Raw genomic sequence first — 19,412 nt, 5'->3', positions numbered from 1 at the left:
AGTGGCTGTATGGTCCTACTTGCTGCCTGGGGTTAAACCATGACAAGGCTAAATGGGATTAAACCTCTATGTTCAAGCTTCAGAGCCAAGCCAAATATCTCAGTGACATGTGGCAGTCTGGGAAACTCAGACCAAGCTGCCAAAGTAGTCTACTGAAGAAGCAAATAAAACAGCTGATGTCCCTGAGATGCTCCTGCCAACAGCCTCCATAGTGCTAGAGGGATCCTTCACTGCCAGTGACAAGGTCCCTTCAAGTAGGGACATTTCCAGCTGCCTGTACTACGAAAAAAAACCTAAACGAACAACCCCAAAACAGGTCAGTCACCCCAAATCTCGCAATCCTTACCGGCAGGATTTCCTGCCTGCTTCCCCATCGCGTGCCCTGGGGCGGAGGCCGAGCCCTGCCCGAGGGGCTGGAGGGAGATGGCGGGGTCGGGTGGTGGTTGAAGTGGGGCGGCTGCCCCGCTTACCTCTTCCAACAGAGAGTGGCTCTTGCCCAAACTCCTTATTTTTCACCGCCTGGGTTTAATCAATCAGCACCACCTGCCTGTGCCAGGACACCTCCGCCCAACGGGGAGCTGAGGGGAGGGCGGCCCGGCCCGGCCCGACACTACCCGGCTTTGCGAAGCGGCAGTCGGGGAAGGGCGAGGCCCCGCCGGCAGGATACCTGCCCGGGAGAGGGCAGCGAGGGCCGGCACCCTGTTTACGGGCCGCTCGGGTTTGCTGGGAGACGGCAGCCGGGGTTCCCCCCCGCCTGGCCGGGCCGGCAGCAGGTAAGCAGCAGCAGCAGCAGCAGCAGCGGGGATTCCCCCGGGCGCTGGCCCGTCCTGAGGGAACCCGCCTGCCCTCGGCGCTGAGGGAGGTGGCGGCGGGATTTCCCCCGCAGTGGGGGCTGCCGGCGAGGGTGGGGGCGGCCTCCGTGGCAATGTCGGCGGGGTTTCTGAGAGAAAGTGTGAGTCCGCCTTTTTTTTGGAAAGTAATTGGTGACGCCCTGGGTCTGGCGAGTCGCCAGGCAACAGCGGGCGGGCGGGCGGGCGACCGGTACTGCACGGCACGGCTCACCTCGCCCTGGGGGAGCTCCCCTCAGCCCGGGCGGGCCGGCACCCCTGAGCAGCTGCAGCCTCTTTCAGGTGAATGTTTCTAGGATAAGGTGAGTATTTAAATGGAGAATATCGAAAACTGATTTCCTGCCACACCTGGTGAGGGGATGTCGGCGATTCACAGAAAACCGAGATCGTCGCAGCGCTGTGACTGCAGCCCGATGCGGGGGGGGCTAGCCCGGCTCTTCAGCACCAGTGAGGTATGTCTCAGCAGCGAAGGAATATGCCTATTTGTTGTTTTTATTTTTCCCAGATCAGCGGTGAGACGCTTGGTTAAGCTCTCTTAAAGAGGCATAGCGTACCTTGCAGTTCGTAGAAGCACTTAAGGTAATGTGTATATCTATATATTTTTGATTTAAAATGTTCATGGGCTTACGTAAAAGAAATGGTGTGATATTCTGACTTCTTGTTACTCAATTCTGAGAACAGGACTGTTGCATTTTGTAATCTGTCCATGTTTTTGAATAAGTCATTCTAACAAAAAGTGCCATGAGTGTGCAAAAATTACCGAAAGACGTGAATCTTCAAAGTTCTCATGAGGCTAGTTTTTTTTTAAATTGAGTAGATCAACTTCGAAAGGACTAAAGAGCAGAGGGAAAGGTGGTTGTACCAATTTAATCACAGATTTTGATGAGAATTATGCTTTACTGTGTGCTATCAGGGATGCTGTAACTGTAATTCAGGTATGTGTATCAGTGAAGACCTCTTTCAGGCACTTGCCATAATCTTTTTTTTTTTTTTAATTTTATTTTAAATTCATACAAATATTTATTTTCAGGGTGAAACTTTACAGATATGGTCTCAGATACATGGAATTTTTTCCCCTCTGGAAAATTTGGGCAAAAATAACTCCATCTGAATTCTGTCCTGAGTGGTAAAGTTCCGGAGGTCAATTGCAGGCTCAAGATGTGGACAGAATGGCTGGGAAAAGGGAGAAATTTATCTGTTTATCATGGAGGAATGTGGTAGGAAAAACATTTGCACTTGACTCTGCAGTCATATGTTTGTTATTTTCATCATGAATTAAGTGAATGCATGCACAGAGCAGAGCCTGATTTTGCTGTTGGGTATACCTTCCACAGAAACGGAAATTTTTTCATCGTGAAAAGTCAGAGACAAGAAGGAGTCTTCTCAGAGCAGTTCATGTGTCTGGTTTTACACAGGGCTATATAGATATTTGCAAGTCTTCCATGTTGGCAAAAGGGTGAGTTACAAATTTAAATAGATAGAAAGAAAATTGAGTTTATAGAGAAGCAGGATTCTGGAAGAGTCTCCTTCAGAATATGGCAAACTACTAGTGCTACATCTACTGCTGGGGCAAAAAACTGCTTAAAAGAGCACACGTGAGACAGAACACTAGAGTGAGGTAATGCTGTAATGAAATAGAGCTTATGAAAAAACAGCAATTCAGAAAAGTCATAAAGAAAATACCTAGTTGTAAGAGGAGTCTATTCAGTCCTGTTTTCTCTTTAAATTATTTCCAGTATAATATTTTTGTCTTCTTTAAAATTGAAAACTAGAGATTTTAAGGGTTAACACCTATCACAATAGTGAAGAAAGTTGGAGTTTTTGTAGAAACATGCATAAACCCCTTCCAGTGATGTTAAAGTTTTGTGTATTTCTTTTTATGCTTAACAGTCTTGCAGGGACTCATTTCTTCTTACAGCTAGGCAAGAGAAGACTTGCCTGGTAATTTGAGCAGAAATTTGCAATGAGGGAGGAGGAAAGAGAAGGGGAAGAAGAAATGAGCAGTCACTGCAAGAAACAGTGTGGGTGACTCAATAGATGGCATGCTTCCGAGTCAGTTTGATGAAGTAAAACACAGCAGCTGGAAGCGTCATCTTTGACTGTTCTAGAAATTAGTGATCAACTAAAGATTCTTCCCAACAGGCTGAGGTTCTCCTGCTTATCATTCAGTTTGACTAATTGCACTTGTCCTTTCACGATGCTGTAAAAACTGTGGCAGGCCAAATAGAAAAAAAGGAGTAAGGCAGGCCAAGTTAAGGAACAACTTGTCAGAGGCATGCAACTAATAGATCCCTCTCCAAACACATTGGTGATAAGAAGCCTACCAAAGAGTCCTGAGAGCCAATGGATCATTTAGGTATTAAAAAACCCCTATGAGATGGGCTATGGGAAGATGCGAACACAGGGGGAAGCGGGGGGGAAGAATTCTTTGCATTTGTGTTCATCTTAGAACAGCATGGATTTCAGGGCCAGTACCTTTTCTTATGGATAATCTTCCATGGAAGTATCTGTCTCAAATTGAAAAGTCAGTAAAAGGCAGTTATAGAACAAAATTATCCGTAACAGAGCACCATGACTGGCTAATGCTCACTCTTGTATTCTCTTACTGTAAGTGTCTCATTTAAAGTAGCTTTCGGACCGAAAGATCAGAGAATGGTAAATGTTTTCTTTATCCTCCTCAAGTGATCAAAAGAGAGCGAGGAAAATAGAGACCAGTGAGTCTGGTATGTGTAGCAGGCATCCGAGTAGGAACTGCTTTATAGAATGGAACCAATGGAAATGAAGATAAATTATGTAGGGAAGGAGTCAACAGTAACTTTTCTAAAGGGAAGTCATGGCTCACAAATACTAGGGGTGTGTTAGAATTGTACACATGTACACGAACACATTGGATACAGGAGACATGGTTGATATAATGTGCCTTAATTTTCAAAAAGCATTCATCAGAGGCTGTCAATGAAGCCAGACTGCCATAGCGTATTTATTCTCACATTTATAAATAAGTAGGTAAAAAATAAATGCTCAGTTTTTCAAATGGAGGAAGATCACTAGTGGAATCCCAAAAAACTGTCTTCTGCTTGGCATATATTTTTAATGATCCGTACAGAGGAAAAATGTTGCCGTGGCAGAATTTGTCAACAATACAAAGCTATTCAGGCTAGAACACAGAGGGGTTAATTGCAAAGAGTGGCCGAAGGATGTCATGATAGTGAATGACTGGGTAATAATAGCAGAAGAAATTTGTTGTAGATAAATGTAAAGAAAATTTTAAATGAAAACACACGGGCAAAATCCTAACATCACGTGCTCAGCAGCTGACTGGGTTTACCTGATTTTTAACACTCAGTGATGAGACCTTGGTATTTTATTACATAGGCCCGTGGAAATACCAGGTCGATACTCAGTAGTATTTAAAGAGCAAATAGATTGTTAGAAATTATTATGAAGAAATCCAGAAAAAAAAATCATTGTTTTAGTTTATAAGTCTGTAGTGCACCTATATTTTAAAGACTATATGCAAGTTCTGTTCTCCCCTCTTCATCTCAGTCTGTAGTGTAACTGGAGGATGTACAGAAGAGGGTGGAAAAGATGGTCAGAAGAATGAAGTCAGATTCCATCGAAGGGACAGTTAGAAAGACTAAGACTCTAGGGAGGGAGGCAAGAACTGGTGAGAAGTGTACTAGAGGTGTAAAAAAAAAAAAAACCACCCCGAGTGCTTGACAAGCTGAATAGAAAATATTCACTCATTTTTTTTCTTCTGGTATAATAATTAGCAACTGTCAGGTAAAACAAGCAGTTAACAGGCTCAAAACAAGCCGAAGACAATTCCTATATTTCTTGTGTCCTGTATTAACTGTGTAATGCAAATGTTGACTTTCAGTTGTGGATGTTTATATTGGAAACTGCTAATTGATGGTTTTCTTTCCTTTTTTGCAGGGAAACATGACAGCAAAAACATTGTTTTTGTGTAATATCACAACAGCATTGCTGTATTTAATTATTGCAGGTAAGTTTATTGGTGGCTATGGAAGGTCTTGTTGTGAAACTTATTTTTTCACACAATACTAATTTTCTGTGGAAATGGCTGTAAAAGTCAAATTTATATGCATGCCAGTGAGTTTTTTCTAAACTGTCCTAAAAGCAGGAACCGATAAAACGTGTAATATGCACCAGCTAGAGCAGGTTGCCCAGGACCATGTCCAGTTGCATTTTGAATATCTCTGCAGATGGAGACTCCACAACCTCTCCGGGCAACCTGTTCTAGTGTTTGGTCACCCTCACAGTAAAAAAATGTGTTTTCTTGTGTTCAGATGGAGTGTGTTGTGTTTCAGTTTGTGCTTGTTGCCTCTTGTCCTGTCAGTGGGTAATACTGGTAAAAGTTTGGCCCCCTTTTCTTCGTTCCCTCCCATCAGGTATTTACACACATTGACAGGGTCTACCCACACACTCCCCAAGCGTTCTCTTCTCCAGGCTGAACCGTCTCTGCTCTTCCAGCCTCTCCCCATGTGAGAGATGCTCCACTCCCTTAATCATCTTTGTGGCCCTGTGCTGGACTTTCTTCAGTAAATCAATGTCTCTCTCGTACTGGGGAGCCCAGAACTGGCTGCAGTACTCCAGATGTGGCCTTAACAGCGCTGAGGGGAAGGATCACCTTCTTTGACCTGCTTGCAGATTCTAATGAAGCCTAGGACACCATTAGCCTTCTTTGCCATGAGGAAACATTGATGGCTCGTGGTCGGTTTGTTGACCCCAGTGTTCTTCTCTGCAGAGCTGCTTTCCAGCTGAATGGTCTCCAGCATGTGCTGGTGCCTGGGGTCATTCTTCACCAGACGCAGGACTTTGCATTTCCTTTTGTTGAACTTCATGAGGTTTCTGTCAGCCCACTCGTAACCCCCTTGTAACCCCCTGGTTATCGAACATTGGAATGGGCTGCCCAGGGAAGTGGCTGAATCACCATTCCTGGAGGGATTTAAAAGATGGGTGGATGTGGTGCTTAGGAACATGGTTTAGTGGTGGTTTTGTCAGTGTTAGGTTAATGGCTGGACGCGATGATCTTAAAGGTCCCTTCCATCCTATCCTGTCCTATTCACTTCCCCAGGCTGTTGGATGGCAGCAAGACCCTTTGGTGTGTAAGATGATGAAATGAATTTAGTTTTAACTTTACAGAATGTGTCCTTTCATATTGTAAAATACAACCATTTGACAATAACGTCTAGATTTTTGTAAAATTGCTAGGCTACTCATCTGCCCTTCAGCTGTCAATCAACAATCCAGTTCATGTTTAAAACATTTCAGATGGTTCAAATGAGTTGCTGTCATAATCTTGTCATTCCACCTGGAATCTTGCAGCAGCGCCAGACTGTTAAAAGAAAAACTTAATGAATTTCCATTCCTTGAGTTTCTAGCAAGCCGTTTGGTTGGAAATGGTTTGGTGTTGGGTGTTTTTGCCCATAGATGGACAAGTTGCAAAGTTCACCAATCTGTTGGATAGTTTGATTTTTTTCTTTTTTTTGGCTAACTAAGTAATCGTATGGAAAGGTGATTATTTGGCTGCCCTTCCCTCAATAGCAGAGAGTTCTATTGTCTGTTTAGGTATGTGTGTACCTTATAATTTTTTCCTGCTATGTGGGAGGTGGATTTCAGAAAAACTGAGGCAAGAAGTGTGTGAAAAAATGACGCTATTTCAGAGTATTAACATTAAAGGCAGAAAACGGTTATCAGTTCCTGCGGCCACAGCATTTCATAACTATCAAAGTTATTATGGGGCATCCAATATAGACATCTCAGTAATTCAGTGTTTTGATAAGTAATTTGGAAAAGATCTATAGCGAAGTGGTGAGAGCTGTGGATGATATGAAATTATCCCTGGTGGTTAAAACTAATGCTGACTATGAAAAGGCTATCTGGATATTGAATGGTTTAGTGATAGAATGTCAATAAGTAAAATCAAATGGATGCGTAGGGGCATGGAAGGGTCATACACATATAGCACAAACAAGCATGCAGCCTGTGTGTGGTGTGAACATTAAGTTAATTAATAACCACTTCGGAAAAATGCTACTTTGACATCCCTGTATGCTTTCGGGAAGCACTAGCTCTGCCATCAGTGGTGGTTGTCTGAAAAGTAGAATTTTTGGGAAGGGAGTAGAGCAGAAAACAGAAAGCTTCATTATGCTACTATATAACACCATGGTGAATGTGATTCAATTGAACTCTGCAGTTCCATTCATTCCATTTCAGAAAGACTATATCAGAAAAGGTAGAGAGATGAGTGACAGTGTGGTATGATATGGAATGGCTTCCATATGAGAAGTCATTAAATGAATGAGGACTCGGAGGTAAAGAAAAGAGACAACTAAGGCAAGATGTGATGGAGGTCTATAAAACTGTAAATACCATAGACTAGGCAGATGAGGGAAAGTTTACTTTGCCATTTCTCATAACAAGAAAATACATGATACCCAGAGAAATGGTAAAAGGCAGTGAATGGTTTTTCACACAGCACATAAGAGGAAGGAAAGGGAATGAAAGCGAAGTATTACTCTGCTTGTTGTATCCGACTCTCTTTTCTTATGCATTTGGCACTGGTTGTTGTCAGAGACAGGGCTTTGGGCTAGACAGACAATTACGTGACTCTGTGTGGCTGTTCTTATATTCTAACAAAACAAGGAATTTTAGATAAATATAATGCTGACATAAGAATGTGACCGTGGTATCCAGAGCCGGTGCCTTTTTTGTCATATTGACAAAAGAAAATAAATCTCATGGTTTTTTTCCCTGTGTGAATCCCCTTGGGTTAGAGGGAAAGAAAATGAGCTCGTTGGTAAGTGCTTGTAATAATTCCTCTTTAAATGCTTATAAAATGAGGGTTAAGTTGAAATTTCCATAGCAAACTTAATATTTGTGCAACAGTAACTTTAACTTCAGTGTCCTCTTAGGACATTTGGGTACTGAGAGTATAGTCTGTCTTAAAGACCTACTTTGACTACAGTTAAATGAAGTTAACAAATAAAAACATTAAATGTGAGATTTGTGTGTGTGTGTATGAAACAGACTTGAGAAATACAACTACTGTAGTAATTTGCATCTGAATACACAAATTACAGTCTGCTGCAAACGAAGAGATTCCACTGAGTATAAAGTTTGCATTAAAAAAACCAGCATTTCATTTCAGTAGCATAACTATATCTGTATATCACTGAGTAGTACTCTCAACTGAAAAGATAAGGGATTATAATTGTATTTTTGGTAGATGAATTGCGGATGGAGGTGAAAACTCCAATGAACTTTGTAAATGTAATCAAGAAATATGTTCATCATGTCCTTTCACAGTGTTTGAGGTTTTCTTTAATGTCTATCTCTTTCCTTTAGAGAAATGTGAAGCCTATGATGTGATGTTGAGGCAAAGTCTTGTGCCTCATGGGCAGCCTCTTGCTATTAAATGTTCACTGGAAAAGAGCTTGGAAAATGGAGACTACAACTTAACATGGTATAAAGTTGGTAACCAGACAGCTGTGCCTAGAGACAAACTTGCTAGAATTCATCAGCAGAAGAATTTAATTTGGTTTCTCCCTGCAATGTTAGAAGATTCTGGAGATTATGAATGTGTCATAAGGTGAAAGTTAAAAAAAAATTACGTTGTTACAGAAATGACTTGCAAAGGGAATAACTCTTAGAAAGCAAGTAGAATTTCAAGGATAAGAGAAATACTAATGAAGAAGGGAGAGTGTGTTCACAAAAAATAAATTTAGGTCAGGGGAAGTAAGTCTAGTTTTGGTGTTCTTTTCCTAGTGGGCAAAAATTATTAGAGAAACTGTAAACTTCTCATCCTCTTTTTCTTCTCCAAAAAGAATACCATATATTTTCGAGTTGGAAAATATGCCAAATAGGTTAATTTAATTATATTATATTAATTGCAGGAATTTGACAAACTGCAGGAAAATGTGTACAAAAGTAACAGTTTTTGAGAGGACTGATGGCATATGCTTAAATGAAAAATTTGCTGTAGAGGAAGTGATATTCACATTATCATCTGCAAAGGTTGTGTGTCCACACTTGGATTTTTTCAGGAATGAGAAGAATATTCAGCCTGTTCGTTGGTATAAGGTAAGAATGTTGTGTTTTGTACTGTCTTGTAACTGTCCGTTATTTAAAATATAAATCACTGATGTTTGTGAATTTTAAGAGAAAAACTGAAGATTTATTGTAAATGGGGAAAAAATTATTTTAAAACAAATTGGTAGAGGATTAAGGCTTTTTATCTTTTAAAGGTGTATATAGTTTTTTTGATTAACGGGGTAGTAATTCAGTTTAGATGTAGGAGACGTTGACCCGCGTATCCAGCAGGTGGCACCTTTTTACCTGCTAGCGAAACACACTGTCCTGAACTTCTTTTGTGCAGAAACAGATTTACTGTCATTTGTGAGAGATGGCATATCCACTGTGTGCTCAGTATTGTTCCGTTAAATAAATGCCATTTCTTATTGTTCCCGCTTATTTAAAAGCTCTTTCTGTTTCAAGAACATAGTGCCTTCTGCAGCATTCCTCCCTCATCCCCATGCAGTCCATATAGTACCAAGAGTATTTAAATACTTTAAAAAATTAAGTCTAATTATTAAAAAAAAATCTTAATGAATAATTTTACAAATACTGACACTTGCATTTCACTTCCTTATTTCTCTAAAGTGGAAAGACATTTTCTATGAGAAATGAACTGGAGTGTCTTTGAATTAAAAACTCGGAGCCAAAATGAAGTATGTTTTGCTTTTCTTTCCACCCCCCTCACTCTTCCTCAGCCTCCGCAAGGCATTAATCCTTATGCGGTGATCCACTGAAACTTCAGATTGCATTAAAGAGAGAAAAACCTTGCAAAGAGATAGTGGTATGAATTAACAGAGTTCTCTACACATGTTTAGGACTGCCAGCTGCTGGAAGGGGAAAGGTTTGCCTTCTCAAACAGGGATCTTATAATTTTCGATGTGAATGTACACGATCGAGGAAACTATACATGTGAAACAACATATACCCACAATGGAAAACAATATAACATTTCACGAGACATCAGTCTGACTGTAGAAGGTAAGTAGATAATTTCACAGTGTTTGTGTTCATAACAGTGACTCCAAATTTTTGTCCAAGTTTCTGATGACTAAAACTAAAAGACCCAATTTGTGGATAGGCATGCTCAGGGCTACTAGGGAAAGAAATTCTGACTGAGAGCTTACATATTTTTGTCTGTTGTTGCCACTGTGTTGAAGATTGGTTCCCCTCTTCAGAGTTGCAGTATGTCAAAACTTTGCTACTCAGACCAGCTGCCAAGGTCCCTAAACAGGTACCCTGTAATGCTTGGTAGGCACAGTACTTTCTGCAGTACTTTAGTGCTGCCCATCTTACTTCTTTCTCCTTCACATTATCCTCTTGCTGCAAGAACAGTGAACTAAACCAGTTCAAATCGTAGCAGTGTCTTGACTCTGTGTGTCCTGTTTCCTTCAAACCTTTGTCTCTTCTGTTTTTGGTTTCAAGCTTCTCAGCACAAGAACTGTTGATCCCTGATATCGTGTGTCTAGCTCAGTAGACCTTGATTTATGTCAGGGGGCCACCAGCACAACAAAAAAGAAATATAAAAGAAGGCCTAACTGTAAAAGGTGAACTCCTTTGCTAGCACAGCATTATGAGATTGATATTGAATCACTAAAAAGGCTGTGCTGTATCAAGGTATGAAATGCAATACCGTTTTTACAATTCAGCTGATGAAAGACATTTTTAGGTTTACTAATAGATTTCATTACTATTTAATAGTCTCTTTTTGTGCTTCCCTGTTTTGTATATGCATAAATGTGTATGTATGTATATATCATATGAATATGTATCATAGTCGTATAATAATATTCACATATCATAATATATATTAATATAGTCTCATATTCCAGGATCTATATCTAGTCTAATGTAAACGTTTAAAAGGGGGCACTGGCATTGTACTTCCATATAGATAGTGCTGTGGGAAGAATTGCAAGGCCTTTAACTAAAGTACAGAGATTAAATTTCCCCTTTATAATAGTAAAAGTCTAAAATAAATGAATTACAAACTGCAGCCTGATACTTTTAGAGTGCATCTGTGGGGTGCTGGGTGACAGGCTATCCAGATTGTAGAGGGGTAATACTGTAGATATTTACCCACACCCTTCTCAGCACCCGTGCATGCAATATTACAGGATCTTTATGCTGTGGAAGAGCCAGTCCACCATGAGTGTGTGGAGATTTGTGGCACTACGTTTTGGAAGAGGTGGGGCAAAGAACAGTTTATCTTCAAGTCAGAAGTAACGACTAGATGAGATATGATACTTCCGGTATTGAGTGATATCTGTTATAAAATTGCTGACAACCTCGTCCATAAGGCAGGGGGTTTTAGGTTGTATTTGGGTTACAGAGCATAGAACGGACTGCAACTGCCCCAAGTTTTCTGAAAAGCACTTTCTTTCTTTTGGTTAGTGAGCCCACCAAAAAAGCCCCCAGAAATATCTTATCCAAGAAACAACTCCATTGAAGTAGAACTAGGTAAGTGGTTTTCTCAATAAGAAAATACGATTTTGTATCCTAGTGAAAATATATACTCAAGGAGTACCATATTCTGTGCTTTCTTGATTTTGTTTTTTGACAAAAACTAGTTCAGTGACCAGCTCAGTTTGGGGGTGAGAGGGAAGGAGACAAGGCATGTTGCTTACAAAGTCCTAGGGAAACTTCTCAAATGTAAAGAGAGTGTAGAGAGTCCAAGTGATTCTCTGTCACATCTGTTGCTTTCCATCACTCTGGAAGAGATTCTAAGAACACATCCATCTTTGAATCTGCAGGGAAAGTGATGCCCAGAGAGAGGCATCTTCTTTCTGGATTTAGTCTCTTTCATCCTACCCGTCTCTTTCTGAACCTTCAGATCACTGAGTATATAGACCCTCTGTTAGGGTAACTTTTCTGTAAGGGTGTGGGACCATCCTTAGCTGGTCTGTGTGCGAGTCTGTGAACAGGATTGTATAGACTTTAATTAAAATATGAAAATTAACTTTTCACTTTGTAACACAATTTTATAGGCTCACAGGTTACAGTGGATTGCAATACAACAGGTGCTGATGGGTATGAGGTGTTTTGGACAGGCAACGGTGTATATATTGATGTATTTTATATGAGCAGAATTTTTGCAAGTCCTTATGAGTAAGTATATTTTCAGATTAGAAAATACTGTGTTGGCAACCAACGTGGAACTTTCTCCCTTTGACATTAAAATGTTTAGCAACGTTTTTCACTTGCTTAAATAGCTTTCTTTGTAAAAATTCTAATGCCTGCTTTCTCCAATTCACTTTCTGCTTTAAAATAGAAACTTGAAACATAGTAGGCACGTGGACTTCAATTTCTGGTCATTGTAAAAATCTGTCTTAATTTCCAACCTTGGGAACAGGTGTTTTGTAGACTTACAGTCTCATAATTGTAATACAGTTTCTATTGAGCAGGCCCTGGCATGGCAGAAACCACTTTCAATTGGATCAAGCATGTCCAGGCACATGATCTTCAGACTGTCTTTCTTCTTTGTTCTCCTTTCCCTTCACATCTGCATCTCTGAAAGGTCGCAAGAGGTGAAACCTGTGCTTCACAGGAGAAATTGAGACTTCCAGATTTCAGAGCCTTGAGTTAGAGAAGTGTAAATGCGATCAGCTGGAGAGCTAATGGAAGACTGTTGAGGACATTTGTACTGAAGCTTAGTGGGGCGAGAGGAGAAAAGGGAGAGAGATTTCCAGTGATGAGTTGGGGTTTGGGAGGAAAATGGACTTGGACTGAGTAAAGCATGAGAAGGGAAACTGGGAGATAAGGTGAAGGTGGAAAGCAAGTTAAATGGAGTTAGGAGAGAAGAAATTAGACCCGACTTGAAAAGGCAACTAAAATCAGAGCAGAACACAGTCTGGAAGTTTTTTAGACATGAAAGGTTGGGAACTAAAAATTGCAGGTTTTTTGTCAGCCCTGGTCTCATGGTGGTGCTATGAAGGAAAATGTTCATTTTTGCAAATTCTCAAGCACTATGTATGAGCGAGAAACTGATGAAGAAATGAAAATATCTTCAAAATAAGCATATAGTTGTGAGAAATAAGTCCTTATCATAAAACAAAGGGGGAAATAAAATGCTGAATTCTTTGAGTGCTAACCAAGTAAAAACCCTATACAAAAGTAATGTATTGTACTGTCATAAAGAATTGTAATGCCATAAACAATTGGACCATAATGCAGAACCACACAGTCACTGAACTGATAACATAAAAGCAGTGTTATTTTTTTGTACTTCCTAGCACTTAATAGGTTGTCTTTGCAACCATTAGTCATTTGCATTAGTGATGTTGATTCATTCATTCCTTGTTACATTGTTCAAATTGCTGTAACTTCTTGCTTAGAAAGTGATTCGTTTGGTCCTATATATGCCCTTTATGGTATATTTCAAGCTTTTCTTTTGCGTTTTAAACGGTAACTAGAATATATTTTCATGAAAGAATAGTGCTTGGCTAAGTAGCTTAGTTAATTTTGCATTTGAGGTCTACTGTTAACAAGGTAGTGGTATCGCTCATTTTGCTGGTGGTTAAAAAGTTGTTTAGTTCATACATCAGTCACACATCATGATACACATGACTAACTGAATGTGCAGCATAATGGGCATTTTTGTGCCCTTGTAGAATGTATGGGGGGATAATCTATGTTTCTTAGTGGTGCAGCCTGACACTTTAGCTCTTACAATTCTGTTCTGATCCATGGTGTGAAGCAGCAGTTTAGACTCCACTCCCTGCAGCAGGAACTGCACTGAGTTGGTGTTGTTTGCTGCAGGTCACCACCTTTGATGTCCTTCTTCCCTGTCCCAGAGCAGGTCACTGCAAGATGACGCCCTTGTACCAGGGCCTCTTTCTGTGTCATATTGCACTGTGGAATTTCTTTCTCTCCACCTACTCTTACAGGGCCTGGGAAACCGTAACAAGGGTTTGCTTAGGTTTGTAAGGTATATTTTTGTACTTCAGCCTATAGAAACTTTTTATTCTTTTGGGGAAACACAGCTGTAGATAAGGTCTTGATGTTTTCCAATGTCTATGCTAAATGTCAAGAAGAGGCCTGACTGTTGTTTGGGTTTCCTTCATATAATGTAATTGCTTATCTATTCTGAAGCGTGGTTGACATTTGCAGATGGAAACAACCATTGTCATGCTGCAGCTGTTAGTGATGAAGCCATTCCAGAAAGGGTTGTGGTTTTATATCTCTATTTGTCACCTTTTGGATAGGGAGGAAACTTCTTACGATGGGCGCCCTATGCATTCTGTGAAGCTAATAATTTCGGAAGTGAATAGTGAAGATTATGAACAACCATTTGTCTGTCAGGCTTCAAATGCCTTTGGGCAGGTTGCATCCTATATTATACTAAAACACAGAGGTAAGAAATACTGTTATTTTTGAGGCTTGTGTTTGCCTTGACTTCCCCAGAAGGGGTTTTTATACCAAATGCTCATTTATCATGTTGCTAGAAGACAGGTGGATTACAGTTTGCAGTATGTATGCATGTACCTGTCCATAGGGGAGGAGTCACTGTAGTACTGTATTTATCATTATTAAAATAATAGGTAGATGGAAGTGAAAAATATGATACTTGAATTTACATTTGTGTAAAAGATCATATTTGGACAAATTCAGCATTTAAAAAAAAAATAATCTTCCTATATTTTTGTGCAGTTCCAGATTTACAAAGATGGCTGACTGGAGGGATTGTCTCTTTGTTAATTTTAACATTTATTACTTTAATAATCTACAAGATTTTCAAGATTGACTTGGTGCTTTGGTACCGTAATTCTGTCTGTGCCTTTGCAAGTAAGGAAGGTATGTAAGTGTGACCAGGTATGTTAGTGTAAATAGCCTGTTGATTTTTTTTCACTGGCTATTACTTCTAAGAAATGATGTGATTATTTAGTGGAATGTATGTGGAGTTTCCTTGAGGAATTTTCAGATATGCATAAAGATATTTTTTTGGGTAATTTTTCAGTCATATGAGTAAAACACATAATCATAGTCGATGCAATAAACACTGCATAATACTGAAGGCAGTCGTGGTGAGATAGGTCAGAAAGAACTCCAGGTTTTCCCCAAATTAGCATGTTGCTTTTTGCTTTTCAGTAGTTTCTTTACATGTAAATTTTTGGTCACTCTGATGATGATCAATAGGTGTCAGCAGAGCTACATCCTGTAAACTAGCTGTTTAAAGACGTGCACTAAATATTTATATTGAAAATCAGACTCTCATTTTCTCAGAGATTAATTTTGTTGGGTTTTTTTTTTTTTGCAACTTCTCTCTTTTACCCAACACTTTCTTTCTAAATTCTGTCAGTTATGATGGTTATATGCCAAAGAGAAAAAATACTACTAGTTCCATATTCAGTGATTCTTCTTAGGTGTTTTTATTGCTATGGTGTAGACAAATGGATTGGACAGGTGTGAAAAAATTGGAATAAGTGCAACACTAGAGATATTTTGTTTGGCAGCCCTCAAAATTAGACTGTCTGAAGTTCCCCATAGTTTGAAAGTTAAATGGATTTCATGCACTGAGATAGTTAACATTTACTCATGGCTGTTCTAAATGTTTTCACAGAAAAGTAATTTCAACTTCTGGTTAAAAATTCAGTTTTCCCAGAATGCTTTAATAGAGTTCTAGCAAAAAAAAAAAAAAAAAAAAAAAATCAAAGAAACTATCTCTTGTAGCTTGTTGAGCTAGACTTAACTTGGTGAGTTAAATCTGATTTTATTGTGGTTTCTTCATTGCTGTTTATAACACAGTTTTAACTCCCAAAACCTCAGCTGCCTTCTGGTCTTTTCTTCTACCTGCTTTTCTCTCGCAGAATTACTACAAGAAAGAGTTGCCATTTTCCACCCTCTCTCATGGTTAGTCAGAAGGGGAGATAATAGCTGTTGAGTTTGTTTCAGGAGACGTGGTGAAGAAAGTCCTCTAAGAGGACACTTTCTTAATGTCCTGACACCTCTGGGGCTTGGGGCTCCTTCCTGCAGGTCCCAGGTCCTGCATCCAGCTCTCTTGCTGGCACATCCATCCCCATGATGGAAAAAGAGGTCAGGTTCTGTGGCTGATCATCTTTCTTTTGATTTGTAGAGCATTTTAGTGCTTTGATGTTGTTCTGTCAGATAAGTGAATTAGCCCCCCATTACTATTTTTAAACAGTCCAAAATGAAACCTTGCAATAAAGGCACGTTCCTGGTTTTTAGTTCTTTAATATAAACATTTGTATTTGGTTTAGATGGGAAAGTCTATGATGCATATGTCCTGTACGCAAAGAGCAGTGGAGACAGAAGCTTCTATCGTCTGGAAACCTTTGTTCGTAGAATACTCCCAGATGTTTTAGAACAACAATGTGGATATAATCTCTTTATATTAGGAAGGGATGATTTACCAGGAGAAGGTATGCTTTAATTAGTACAGTTAATAGGTTGTCTTTTGACATGTTGTTCTTGGGTTAGAAGATGATATGTACAATTAAAGAACACCTATTTTGGGAAAAAAATTATATTTGTTTATTTTTAATAGATAATTTATTGATTTGCCCAATGGACATTTTTTTTTAGTTTAAATTTTGTCAGTTTCTTACAAAAAATTCTGTTATGAGGGTCTGCACTTTCTTTTTAGTGATGAACAAATGAGGATGCAGCAGCATTAATATATCATTGAGGTTCTCTGAATGATACCTGCTGCTTGGGACTGAAGAAAACAATTTTTGTCAGAAACTTCATGCAATGGATCATGAATCATGAATGACAGTTGGGAGATCTTAAACCCACCAGTCCTCTGAGATACCCACTGCTCTCTATATATGCAATTTTAAAATTAAGATATATCTTACATCAGTTGTAAAGTTGCAATGCAAACATTGATTGTTCCTTCATTACGTACAGCTGTGGTCAGTGTTGCTGATGAAACCCTTAAGCAAAGCAGAAGACTGATGATTGTTTTGGGATCAGAAACATCTAGTTGCTGCCTGTTAGAAGACACCTCTGAACAACAACTAGCAATGTATAATGCTCTCATCCGTGATGGGATTCAAGTAATTCTTATAGAAATAGATGAAATACAGGACCACACAAGCATGCCGGAATCGATCAGATATATTAAGCAAAAACATGGAGCTATCCAATGGAAAGGGGACTTCTCAGAGAAATCTTGTTCACCAAATACAAGATTCTGGAAAAATGTGCGCTATCAAATGCCATCCAGGAAGAAGGTATCTTATTCTGGAATGTATTTATTGCCCCTAACCTTGAACAATTCTGCATCAAAGGGAAGTTAAGATGGACTTTTTAAAATAGTACTGAGAAGGTGCTTCTGCAGTGAAATTTATTTTTTAATTTATTTTCTTTTTTACACAAATTCTTTATATTACAAAGTAAACGTTTTCGTCAAGGAGTATAAGCTACTCATCCATTCCCCAAATTACACCCTAAAAGAAAAGCTTTCTGCAACTTTATTTCTCTTCTGGGTTTTGGACAAAATTTGTTGTGTTAATCTCACACAGATACGAGAAGTAAATGTTGCTGACGGCAGCAGGCTATTTAATAGTTGTGGTCCACGTAAAAGTAATATCCACTGAAGAAGCACGTGTGAAGTAAAGTAATTTTTTTTTTTTAAAAATTGAAACTACAGTTGATAAATTAAAAATATGTTTCTGTTGTCTGCCTTTTCCTAGTCATTCTGTTCCTCTTCTTGTTGCCTCTCTGTGATTGTCTGACTTCCTCATTACTGCAAGAATCAGCACTGTACAAGTTTTGGGGTCTCTTCCTGATCAATAGGCCTTATCTTTGCTTCTTGAAGGGGTTGGGAAAACACATGATGTAGCAGGTATATTTAAAACTCCTCACAAAATAAATGTGTTTCAGATGAACAGTTGGTACTAAGTGTGTTCAGCAAATGGAATGGAATCTGTGGCTTTTCAGACAATTGCTGAATAATTCCGTGATGTCTGGTCTATGGGGTGTTTCTAAACTTAGTCTCTTGAAATGGTCAGGAAACTGAAAATATTTCAGATTTCTTGTAAAATGGAAGCTTTCTAGACTGTGCTGCTACTCTGGAAACCAGGGGTTCTCATTCTGTGTCTCAACTGTGCTAACTACAAGCACAGAAATTCACTGAGAATCTGTCAAAGGACTGTGCTTGGGCTGAGTATCCTGGAGAGAGTGGAAAGTGGCCAGTACCTAATGGCAAGGAATAACATCTTGTCTGCTTGTGTAAGAAAAAATTAGAGGTATGTGGCAATATCAACCTGCTTGGGGAGTAGCTTGGTATTTCTGGACCCCCATCCATTGTTCTGTGTGCATCACCATGAGAAAATGACATGCTGCTTCCTTTTCAAGATGATCTGAAGTGGCAAGAATTTTCACTCTCCAGCCTTGAAGAGCAGCATCTGAATGCAAATGTGAATTCTGCTTGCTGCTTTTTTTTTTTTGTTCTTTGTTGAAGTTAAGTAGGTTCTTACATTATCTTTATTGCTAGGATAGCATCTGTCACTGAATTCCTTTCATCTGGTTCTCAGAAGCGTGTATGGTGTAGAATATACTCTTTGTTGGGCTGTATTGCTGGGAGAGAAAGCAAGGTCCAGGAGTGGAACATATGTTTAACGTGGAAGATTTGCAATAGCATTTCATGCTGCCTTTTTCTTTGAGAAGGTTTAGCTATAGTCCTTATGAGCAGTGTCTCATTATCCTGTCTGTGGGGTTCACAGCTGTGTAATTTTCCACAGCCTCCATTGACCAGAGACTTATGAAATGTTGCCATGAAAACTGAGAACAGGATAGATCCATCAGATGAAGTACTATTGTTCTAGTAGATGCTGAAACAGTTGTCTTTGGAAATGCATAATGTTTAGGCTGGAGCTTTTAAAAAATAAATTTGGGAACCTAGAGAGTTTAGATAATCATTATTGTCAAATTTTTACAGAGTGTGTAGACTTGTTGAAAACTACACTCTCTTTCAAAGATTTTTTTTTCCACTTGTATTTAAAAACAGAACCCTCTTATTTCCATGTAGAATGAGAGAAATAATAAAGAAACTGCAACTTCCTGATTTCATAAGCTGTGAAATAAAAAAATACCAATAATTCTAGGATTTGCAGTACTACAGATGAGTACATTCATTTGCATGGAGTTGTGCTGGTATTTTTTGTTTCTTCTGTCAATGTGCAGTTATGATTTGTCACCACTTCTTTCATAGTTCTTTTCAGATGTTTGCTACAATATTCAAGACAAGCATTTTCACGCTAAATGAGACTTAAAGGCTTTTAAGTGAAGACAGATAATTGTGAGTCAGCATTTATCTACTTGATACTTTCTTTTAAACAACCACATTTAGTATGATCATTCAGGCATTTTAGTTTTCTTGTGTGAAAAATAAGTGTGGGAGAACGGTTTCAGTTATCGTGGTTAGCTGTTAGCTAACTACTTGAATGTAGCATGACATGAAGTGGCTTATCCTTTTATCATTTTTTTTATTTTGAAACTGAA

General features: G+C 39.2%; 1 protein-coding gene across 2 annotated transcripts; it reads left to right on the top strand.

Moving 5' to 3' along the window:
• The first annotated feature begins 578 nt into the window (after positions 1–578).
• Positions 579–17,596, top strand: LOC128915837 (interleukin-1 receptor type 1-like). 2 transcript variants are annotated; one of them, XM_054216658.1, is made up of 12 exons: positions 579–773; positions 1,354–1,427; positions 4,785–4,854; positions 8,220–8,463; positions 8,768–8,954; positions 9,764–9,926; positions 11,340–11,405; positions 11,933–12,053; positions 14,150–14,298; positions 14,595–14,738; positions 16,163–16,324; positions 16,815–17,596. In XM_054216658.1, the coding sequence occupies exons 3-12, from the start codon at positions 4,791–4,793 to the stop codon at positions 17,204–17,206; spliced, it is 1,692 nt and encodes a 563-aa protein (XP_054072633.1). In that variant the 5' UTR covers positions 579–773; positions 1,354–1,427; positions 4,785–4,790; the 3' UTR covers positions 17,207–17,596. The 2 variants fall into 2 exon arrangements, with proteins under 2 accessions (XP_054072633.1, XP_054072642.1); XM_054216667.1 differs by lacking the exons at positions 579–773; positions 1,354–1,427; positions 8,220–8,463 and having other exon boundaries at positions 4,766–4,854.
• The last annotated feature ends 1,816 nt before the right edge of the window (positions 17,597–19,412 follow it).

The sequence above is a fragment of the Rissa tridactyla genome, chromosome 1 (assembly GCF_028500815.1).
Source record: "Rissa tridactyla isolate bRisTri1 chromosome 1, bRisTri1.patW.cur.20221130, whole genome shotgun sequence".
In the NCBI taxonomy this organism is placed as follows: Eukaryota; Metazoa; Chordata; class Aves; order Charadriiformes; family Laridae; genus Rissa; species Rissa tridactyla.
This window is presented reverse-complemented; position numbering and strand designations above follow the sequence as displayed.